Source organism: Pinus tabuliformis, chromosome 5_2, assembly GCF_031772625.1.
Source record: "Pinus tabuliformis cultivar Carrire ecotype Pingquan chromosome 5_2, CPIR1, whole genome shotgun sequence".
Classification (NCBI taxonomy): domain Eukaryota; kingdom Viridiplantae; phylum Streptophyta; class Pinopsida; order Pinales; family Pinaceae; genus Pinus; species Pinus tabuliformis.
Genome location: NC_142306.1, coordinates 452407124 through 452418598, shown reverse-complemented (window position 1 = coordinate 452418598; position 11475 = coordinate 452407124). Strand labels below are relative to the sequence as shown.

Genomic DNA, 11475 nt, shown 5'->3' with positions numbered 1-11475 from the left:
CAATTTAACAATTAACTAAAATTGAAATATTTTAATATTTTCTACTTATTTTTTATTTAATTATTAAAATTGATGTAACTTCTTATTTTAAAATTGATGTAACTTCTCATTGTAAACTTATACTTATATATATATATATATATATATATATATATTAAATTTTGAAAATAAATAAATAAATAGTCTCATTAAATTTAATTTTTTTATAAAAACAATAAAAATATTAAAATTTGGATTTTATTATTATATATAAATAATTTTAAATTTATATATAATATTAATCTATTTTTTTCCAATTCTACAAATTAAATAAAAATATGATTAAATTTCAATTTTATTTTTTATAAAAATATTCAAATAAACAAAATACAAATTTTTATGATGATGATAATAATGGTTAACGGTGACCAAACATTGGTCTATTGGACCAAAAAAACAAACTGTAATGTAACTCTCAAAATTTAATTGTATAAAGTCCAAAAATTATATTATCAAAATAAAAATAAAATTCACAATATTATTTATTAATTTTATTAACTGTACCAAACACATTAAAAAGTATAATTTTAAGTAATTATGTTATTCATTAATTTTGATATCAATTATTTAAAAAAATTAATTAATGTAAACAAAATATTATAAATGTAATTTAAGTTTAATTTTGTTAAATGTTTAGAGAGATTAAATCCATTTCATTACGGAACACTTGTATAAATATGATAACTTGCGGATCCTTAATAAAAGTTATCCTTGTACTCATTTGGAGCAGAATAAATTGTGGCCATATGCCTGGAAGGGTTTTTCATCATAAGAGTACGGGGCATAGCGTTAGGATTTTGGTAGCCACGTCTGGGGAATATGCACAAAGTGACTTCCATTCTTTCGCAGCCAAAGGAGAGCAGGAGCTCTGCTCCTGCCGCCATCGAACAACACCCTTTCCTCTGCTGCAATATAAGTATTCTCCGTCCAAACTTGTCAAATCATTCTTTCTATTTATTTATCACATGTAAAATCATGTGTAAAAAACAAAAAAATAATATTGAGTAAAATTATAACAAATTTATTCTAAAAGTAGTCCGTATTGTATCTAACAAGTTTATTTTTTAGACAAAAATATTTTATTGAAAATTGAAAAATAATCTTCACCTTGTTGTATTATTTAGATCCTATACCTTTTAATATAACTTGTAGACATATCAAACAAAAGTTAAATATATTTAAATTATAATACTTTGACAACAACAATTGTGGAGGCTTCAACAAAAAAATGTTCAACATTTGAAACATGTTTATTTTTCTTATTGAAAATCAATAATCAATCTTAGGTAGAGTACTTGAAATTGCCATTAATCAACACATTTTTAAACTTTCATTTAAAAACAACAATTTATATTATACCATCAAAATATTTAGATTCCCAATAAGACTAAGTTCCATGCAAATTAGGAGATAGTTCATGACATTATCTACTATAAGGTTTGATGCAAAATAGAAATATCTGACACCATAAAAGGGCACAAGAACATACTACCAACTTCAAATTTTCAAATCCATCTCATAAGAGAAATTCATTTGATAACAAATTATTAGTTGATACATATACATACTATTCTAAATTATGGTTTACTCCAAATTTTAGTTACACCAAACTGATGTACAACTTACAAGTTTCTAAATTCCATTGCTCCAATGATAATAAAAACAATGAAATCCCTCGAGTTACCTGAAAGCTATGCATTAAATCCAAAGAAAGAGAGGGATTGGAAATATGTGCAAAATAATCTACTCATATTTAAATGCATCTTGAGAAGCATAAAGGGAGAGATGATATGCCATTGAAGCAAAATGCTCCAACATAAATGTGTCACATATTTTACTACATTTCTCAAAAGGTTGGTAAGATGTGGGCCACCTACGTATACGAGATGCAAATGGACAAAAAAAATAATCATCATCTCATTCTCCAATACTTGGTGTAGTGGGGCCCTCAATACTATACATCTTTATTCTTTTAAGATTAATTTGACATAAAAATGTAATACTTTGAACTTAATTAAACTAGATAAAAATATATCATGTTGGACTTCAAATTTGTTTTGTCATATAAATGTTTATTCTTTGGATTCTTTATGTTTTTAATACTTATCAATTTTTAAACAAGTTTGGGATTAAAATAAATATATACTTTTTAAAATGATGGGGAAATAAGATTTGAAAAGATTTGTATAGTCTTGTTTGCACCTAAACAAAGCAAGGTGCACTCTACAATATACTTAAATATGGATTAAGCATAATGAGACTAAGTCATATTATGTAACATTATTAAACTTAAGAAATAATAAATCAAGTTTATACTAAAACAAATATATCAAAATAATATATAATTTTTTATATATAATTGAATTATCTTCCTTTCAAATATTTTAATAAGAGAATTTCCAGTCACTCGGTAATCTAGACTCTAGATAAATCTAAATTGGCTTAATTCTTAATTCTTAATTATTAATTTTAATTATAAATATAGTTACTAACTTTATTTTTTTAACTTTTATTTTTAATTTAATTTATTTATGATTGGATCAAATGTTATAAAGGAAATTACAACATCTCTACCAATTTTAGAGAGAGCTTTACCCACAGATATTTTAGAAAAGAAAGAAATCTTCATTTTCTCAAAATGTATATTGAAATAAAAAAATAGCATTCACATCAAAACAAATTTATTAAATAAAAAATTCAGTTCTCAAATACAATATTAAAAAAATATCCCCATTTAATTAAGTATGTTTTTTAATTGATTATTTAATTTAGGGAAGTCCATCTTAATATGTTAGAATGATTATTAATAGTAATTAAATTATTTCTTATCCACTAAATGACTTTTTTCAATATATTTTTTTTATTAATTTTAATTAATATTTGGAAGAAATTTTTAATTTTTAGAGTGCTAAATTTGCTTATGTATTTAAAAATGCATTTTAAATAACAAAAAATTGCAATCTTGTTTGAAATTATATAGTATGATGAAAAACAACCATTTTATATATAAATTAAAGTTCATTTTTCTTATCTATAATTTAAAAAAAAAAAAAATTTATAATAAATTCAATTAAAACCACAATTATTTTTTAATATAAATATTAAATTTTGAATGTATAATTTTTACTAAAACTAAATAAACCCTCCTATTAATTTAAAAAACACTAATTCTCATCATTATTCATATAAATATTTTATTTGAAATGATCAAAATTGACGTCCCGATGGTCAATGATTTGTTCTTCTTTTTTGGTTTGGCTCTGCAATTGACTGATGGATAGCGAGCTCCCGCTCCCTGTCGCGCCCCTGACCTCCTGAGCACGCCTGTGCCTGGCAGCCCCGCTGCTGGGCCGCAGCTCTCCGCTCCTGAACCTCTCGTCCAGGGCCTCCCGCCCTCTCTGCGCCCGGGCCTCTGGCCTTTCTTGTCTGATCGGGCCTCCTGCCCTCTCCGCTTTCGGGCCTCCTGCCCTTTCCGCGACAGCCCCGAGGCTGGCTGCGGCTTCTTGCTGCTTTCCCTCCTTTACAAGGCCTCCTGCCTTCTTCTCTTTCGGGCCCCTTGGCCTCCTATCGAGCTATCTGCGAGCCCCTGCGAGGAACTATGGAACCGCCTTCTCATGAGCAAGCAGAAATGGAGAAAGCCTTCGCCTCTCTCATTCCAGAGAACAACAAAGAAAGGATCCGCCCTTCAGCCTCAAAGTTTGTCAAGAAGTTGGACGAAATCCCGGAGGTCTCTCTTCCCCCAGCACTGCCAAGAAGAGCTGCTGTGGCTCTAGCAGATCGTGGCTTAGTTGGACAGTTCACGGGGTTATGGCCTTCCCCCCGCACGGTCCAACGCTGGGTGGAAAGAAACTGGAACGCGATGGTCCAAGGAAAAATCGCAATAAGGTTTTGTGGAAGGGGATTCTTTACCTTCCTCTTTGAATCAGTGGAGGATCGCAATCTCATCTTCAGAAACGGCCCTTATTTCATGGACACCAGAGGACTTTATCTTAACCGCTGGACCCCTGACTTCGATCCAGAAATGGACGTCCCCAATGCGGTCCCTGTATGGGTTCGTCTTCCGCACCTACCACTCCACTGTTGGGGAGACGAATCTGTACGGGCTATCGGGAACGCAGTAGGGAAATATGTAGACAGATCGGAGCCAAAGGAGAATATGCATGCTTGTGCAAGGATATGCGTAGAAGTAGATCTGGGCAAAGGCTTACCAGAGGCAATCAAACTCAAAGTAGACCAGTGGACGCACATTCAGCAAGTGGACTACGAGCAACTCCCCTTCAAGTGTAAGGTATGTCATGAATACGGTCATTTTGCTAATAGATGCAGTAAATCTAGAACAGAAGATATTAGCAATAATGAAGCCCCTGAGGAAGCATGGGAAATAGTCAGGAAAAAAAAAAAGGCAAACCCTCCCCCGGAATCAGCTGAGCCCTCATCGGAAACACCTTTCCCCTCCATGCACCCATCCAGTTCTGAGCCTCCCATCCCCTCCTCTTCTAACCCCTTTGAATCCCTGGCTTCAGAGGATCCTCCATCCCCTCCTCCGTCCCCCAAGGGCCCCAGAACCTCCCCCTCTTCTCCCCGCCCGGTCTCTCCCCCTCCAACAGTGGAGCGAATTCTAACAAGAAATAAAACAAAGGAAAACAACTCAGCCACAGACCCTCCGAGAAAAGTAGGAAGGAAATCAAACAAAGAAATAAGAGATGAGAACGCGGCAAAAGAAATGGCCACTGGGACCCAGCAACCAATGGACACCTATCTTGATAAGAACAAAGGAAGCGGGGAGAAACTAAAGGAGAAGAGTGGGATCCACAACAAATCAGGTAAATGATGATTTTGGTCTCTTGGAACTGTAGGGGGATGGGCTCCTCCCTAAAAGAAAACGCAGTCCGAGACCTTATCAAAGCAGAACATCCAGACTTCCTCCTACTCCAGGAGACCAAAATCAGTGAACAAGAATTCCAAAACAGCCTAATAAGAATTAGAAAATATGAAGGAATAGCCACAAGTGCAATAGGAACATCAGGAGGAATAGGGGCAATATGGAACAAGAGTACGTGGAAACTCATGGACAACAGGCAAAGCAGATGGTGGATCAGAATGGATATGCAAAGCACCGACAAGAAGGAGGAATACACAATATACAACGTATATGCTCCCACACACTTCAGGGACAAAGCTTCATGTTGGGACTCCCTAACTGAAGATCTTGAGACTGCCCGGGGGAGGAACATTTTCCTAGGCGGGGATCTCAACTTAATAAGAAATGCAGAGGAGAAACTAGGAGGGAAATTTATGATGGACCCCTACAGAGAAAAATTGGAGGAAATTATACAAACCCACAACCTCATTGACATACCCCCTCAAAATGGCCGTTACACTTGGTCAAACAAAAGAACAGGTAGGAATAACATCAAAGAGAGACTTGACAGAATTTTAGTTCAGGAGAGAACAGTCACCAGCTTCCCGAGGATCCGCAGCACAATAATACAGGGCTTCATCTCAGATCACAAACCAGTGGCGTTGTACTTAGACAAAGGCGAAGACATGGGTCCGTTACCTTTCAAATATAACAGAGCTTGGGATTCCAGTGAAGACTTCAAAACCACGATAAAAGAAGCATGGACAACAGAAGTAACAGGCTCCCCCCACTTTGTCTGGGAATCAAAGATCAAGCTACTGCGGATTGCCATAAAAAAGTGGGCAAGAAACCACGTGATCGAGGAAAAGAAGGAAAAAAATGAATTGCAAAGGAACTTAGAGCAGTGGAATCAGGAAAAGGAAGCTGTCCAAGAAACGGAGGAAGATCAGAAGAAAGAAAGCGAGCTGTACAAAGCACTTTACAAACAGCATCGCAAAGAAGAGGAAGAATTTAGGCAGAAGTCGAGATGTTTATGGCTCAATTCGGGGGATAAGAACACTAAGTTTTTCCACAACAGCCTCAAAATGAGGAGGGCAGGAAATAACATAGAAAGGGTAATGTTCGAAGGCAAAGAACTTACGAACCAAGAGGAAATCAAGGGGGCTGCTTCTAAGCACTTCCAATCCCTTCTCACAGCTGATCCTCTATATCAAGACAATCCAGATTTCGCCAATATCATAGAGAGAAAGGTCTCAGAAGATCAAAATCGTGAGCTGGACAAAGAAATATCTATAGAGGAGATCGAATGGTCAGTCAATAGTATGCCTCTTGACAAAGCCCCAGGGCCTGATGGTTTTACTGTGAGCTTCTACAAAACCCACTGGGACATCATCAAGAAAGATTACATAAGAATGGTGAAAAATTTCCACTCAAAATGCAAGATGGGCAGCAGTATCAAGTCTTCGCATTTAGCGTTAATCCCAAAAGAGCCCAATCCCAAATCCTTTGACAGGTTCAGACCGATTTCATTATGTAATGTCTCTTACAAAATTATCACCAAGATTCTGGCAAACAGGCTCAAGAAAATCCTTCCCTCTCTTATCTCGGATAACCAAGGAGGATTCCTCCCCAAGAGACATATAACTGATAATGTAATCCTGGTACAGGAGGCGATTCATAGTAGCGTGGCTAGAAACGAGAAGGGCATGATAATCAAGCTGGACATGGCGAATGCCTTTGACAGGGTAAACCACACATTTCTGAGGAATGTCCTTGGGAAGTTCGGTGTCTCAGAGCTATTTATTAACAGGGTAATGGAAAGCATCTCACAAAATTGGACAGCCCCTTTAATCAATGGTAGGCCTTGCAGCGCCTTCAAGAGCACAAGAGGCCTGAGGCAAGGATGCCCTCTTTCTCCTTTCCTCTACATCATCATGGCAGAAACTTTGAGTTTGCATTTGGAAAACAAGCGAAAGCTGAAGGAAATAACAGGAGTGGACATCATCCGAGGAGCAAAAGGGATCAATCACTCCCTATTTGCAGACGACACTTTATTAATTGGGGGTGCATCAAGCCTCATGGCCAGGAGATTCAAGACCATCCTGGACCTTTTCCTTCAAGCCTCGGGGGGCAAATTAAACAACAATAAGTGTATGATTTACACCTGGAATGTACCAAGATACATAACTCAACGAATCTCCATAATAATGGAAATTCCAGCCCAATCTAATTGGTCTCACTTCATGTACTTAGGTCTACCTCTTGCTAAAGAGGCTCTCAAGAACGAAGTTTGGATCAAGCTTATTGAGAAGCTCAGAGGGAAACTGCAAAGCTGGGGGATGTACTGGCTTAACTTGGCGGGTAGATCAATTCTCATTAAAGCCATTCTATCAGCCCTCCCTATCTATCAATTTGCCATCACCCTCGCCCCTTCAAGCATACATAAACATATGGAACTGATTCTCAGAAGCTTCCTATGGAAGGGTGGAAAGCAAAACTCCAAAAAATTCAGCTTGGTGAATTGGGAAAAGGTCATCCTTCCGATTGAAAAAGGAGGGCTAGGAATTAGAGTACCTAGGCTGGCAAATATGGCAATGGGATTCAAGTTAATATGGAGAATCTTAAAAGAGAAAGGGACATGGTGGACAGAGATCATCAAAAGGAAATATCTGAATGGGATCAACAGCAACATCCTCTCAGAAATAATCACTGATAGACAATGCACCCCTGTCTGGAAGTTAATCAAAAAAACACTTCCCCTCCTCAAGTTTCATATCTCCACAGTCCCAGGCAATGGCAAGCATATCAACGTGTGGAAGGACAGAATAATGGGTACTGAAGCAAAGGAAAACTCCATCAATCTCAGACCTCTACAACAGTGGATGACAGAAGCCAACCTTGAAACTCTGTTCGACATATCACTATGGGATCAAAACAGTTGGAAAGGATGGAAAACTTTGCAACTACCTACTGGTTTGGAGAATTTATGGAAAGACCTCAAGCTCTCTCTCTCAGGTTCAGCTCCCACTTCCAAAGAGAAAGAGGATAACTATGTTTGGGATCCAACCGGAGGCAATTACACAGTGAAAGAAGGATACAAGGCACTCCAAAACTCAACGGCAAACAATAATTGGCATCTACACAAAGCAGCATGGAGAATTGAAAGCCTTCCTAAGATAAAATTTTTCAATTGGACCTTGCTTCATGGCAAAATCTTGACAGCAGAAAACCTTAGGAAGAAAGGAATTTATGGTCCATCTCTTTGTTACATGTGCAGGGAGGCGGAAGAAACCATCAACCACCTATTCATTGATTGCCCAGTTGCAAGATCCTGCTGGAAACTCATAGCCAGCCCTGTAATTATTGGAGATCTTCCCAATCAGATCTCCCTCCTTCAGAAAGGTTGGGGGAAAACCTTCCCTTACGCCACCAAGAACATGAATTTAGCTAAGAGGATATGGACCAGCATCCCTTCAAACCTCTGCTGGCAGTTATGGTTAGCCAGGAACGAATGCATTTTCAAAAACAAGAAACCTAACATCACTAGCATACTGGCTAAAACAACTGCTCTTATCGCTGAAACAATTGAAGCTAATGGGATTTCTCAGGCAGACCCGGATTACAAAGAGGATAGGGTAAAGGAATGGATAGGGAGATTCAAATGCAAAACAAGAACAAAAAACATAACAAGAATAGGAGCAGGGCAGAATGATTGGAAACTCAGAGGGTCAAAGGAGGAAATCCACAGATGGATTCAAAACCAAAAGAGGTTCACGCTCTTCTTTGACGGGGCTTCGAAAAATAACCCAGGCAGAGCTGGAGCTGGGGGAATAATAAAAGACCCTCAAGGGAAAACAATAGTTATTTACGAGTGGGGTTTAGGCAGCATGACGAATAATAAGGCTGAGGCCTATAGCCTTCTGTTGGGGACCTCCATCGCCCTGAAGTTAGGCATTCAAAACCTCTTAGTCGTGGGAGACTCAGCGATCATCATTGCAGCAATGAACTCTGGAAAAGACTTCAGTCAAATCGCCTTAAACAGAATCAGAGGCAGAATAATGGATCAACTCAAGGGCATCAGCAAAGTGACTTACAAACATGTTTTAAGAAACAGCAATGGGGAAGCTGACGAGCAGGCAAACAAAGCCACGGGAAGACTCACGGGCCAGGTTAAAGAAAATAATGAAATATATGACAGGGATATTCCTTAGTAAAGACGCCCTCCCTTCGCACCGGACAATAGGTCACCTCAGGCATTCGTATCAAAGCTGCTGGATTGAGATCACCCTATCTTCATCATTCCATATCCTCCTCGACTGTCAAAACAGGCGATTTGGGACAGTGCATCGGTCATCGGATTCGAGGAAGGCAGGCACGACGGGGATCCTCACAAAAACCAATCCAGACAAGATCTCAGGGAGTGATCACGCCCATGCTGGAGACAGGCCTCAAGGACAGGTAAAAAGCAACCACAAAGATCTCTCGGACTTCAAAAACAGATTCACCACTGCTCGACTCAAGCATGAGCGAGCCCTCTTCGTCCCTATAAAAGACAGCGACTCGTTCAGGACTCTCACAACTCATGGTAATCAGAGACAGAGGCGAAGGGTTCTCTACAGGCGGGTGCTTCAGTTAGAAGGATCATCTCAGGATCAAAAGGGCAGTTTCTTGCTCAAAGACAACACCGAGCTCCTCTCGGTTAGCAACCACGACTTCCAGTTTCTCAGAGACTCCAGCGCTCCTCTAAATCTCAGGCAACGTTTGAAGACGCTCAACTCGACTTGGAACGCAGCTGCTCAACCACTATCCTGGGTAAACGTTTTTTCCCAATATAGTGCTTTTATTTATGCTAACAGTCTGGTGTTTGTCTTCAGTTTTGTTCTGAGGCCCTTGGCAAATAATCCAGCGAGCAAGCAGACCAGTGGGATCGCCCTCACGCCCACTGCCATTCCAGAAATTCCTCGGGATACAGCTGAGTTAGAATTCCACTTTAGAATGGCGGACCAGCACAACCAACCTGCTAATCAGCCTCAGGCCAGGAATTCAATGGGAAACATCTTCAACAATAAGGATTGTCACATGTGCAAAGCGCATGTAATCATGATAAATGCACTGAACAAACAGGTAAAGGAGCTGACCGAGGATTATCATGCTGACAGAAATTCCAAGCGAAAAAAATTGGAGAAAAGGAAGAAAGAAATCGAAGATTTAAAGGACCGCTGCATACACATGGAAGCTGCCATAGATCATCTCCGCTCCCTCACCGAAAGCCAGCAGGCTGAAGCCTCAACTAGAGTAAGCAGGAGAGGGCCTCTCCCGGATGACTCTGTTACCCAGCACTCCCCTTGAATCTTATGCATTGTAAATTTCGTTGGTTAGGAGGATCATATGTCAGGCAATATAGCCATTTATTTCTAGTTTTGTGTTTAATCTATAGAAGCTACGAGGACTACGGGTCTGCGAACCCAATTTTGAACCTCAGCTCCCGAAATCTCCCTCTTTTGTACTAGAACACTGGACTGTTGGTTTTATAATATATGAGTAGACGACATTGTTAAAAAAAAAAAATTGACGTCCCCAACAACAAAAAAATATTTTAAGCCACTGAAACTTATTATAATCACAGGGATGTTAACTCCGACCATAAATTCAGAGCTGGCATTCTTTCTCTGTCCAGGCTCACCTCCACTCAGACTTACTCTTCCTTTTTGCCTTGAGTTTTTGCCGTTGGCCTTCCAATGGATGTAACATGCAATCTGCAATCATTGAGCTGCACAGGAATTTTAGAAATTTTTGGGAATCTGCAATCGTTGAGCTGTACAGGAATTTTAGAAAATTTTGGGAATCTGCAATGGTTGAGCTGTACAGGAATTTTAGAAATTTTTGGGAATCTGCAATCGTTGCGCTGTACAGGAATTTTAGAAATTTTTGGGAACCTGCAATCATTGAGCTGTACAGGAATTTGAATTTCTTTAGACATTTGACTATTATAATAATATTATTCAAATAAGAAGGATTTTTTTATATAAATTTGGAGTTTTGCATCGTGTCCGACAAAATACCAATAAAAATTTAAATTTAACATTTTTATTAAATGGGTGTATGTATTTTTTTATCTTTATTTATGAAGTGTTTTTCTAATGATTTTAGTTTTTTAAATTATAATCCAGCATAATTGCAAGGCAAGATATCTATTTACTTACCTAGATTTAATTAGATAATAGATATTTTATATCCCTTTTAATTTGAATCTATAACTTTTTATTTAGAAAAATAAGAAATAAAAGTTAATATATTAAATATTATAAAATTGCTATTTTTCACATTAAATAAATAACTATGATGTGGTTTTTAGCATATTTTATTGTTGTAGTCTAATTATCATGTTTTTTTTGTCGTGGAAGTTATGGAAATTTTGGTCATATTTTGAAAAGATTTTAGGGATTTTTGTAAATCCAACGCAAAGCTGTCAAATTTCATAATTTTAAGTACCTTAGAAGCTTTTGATCGTGCTGAATCCATTTCCACTATAAAAAACATGATTCAAACGCTACATCTATAAGATTTTTTGATTT

General features: G+C 37.7%; 1 protein-coding gene across 1 annotated transcript; it reads left to right on the top strand.

The window, feature by feature from the left end:
• The first annotated feature begins 4899 nt into the window (after positions 1 to 4899).
• Positions 4900 to 10249, top strand: LOC149159625 (uncharacterized). The gene is made up of 2 exons (XM_089434366.1): positions 4900 to 9069; positions 9182 to 10249. Exons 1-2 carry the CDS (start codon positions 4900 to 4902, stop codon positions 10247 to 10249), a joined length of 5238 nt encoding a protein of 1745 aa, XP_089290492.1.
• The last annotated feature ends 1226 nt before the right edge of the window (positions 10250 to 11475 follow it).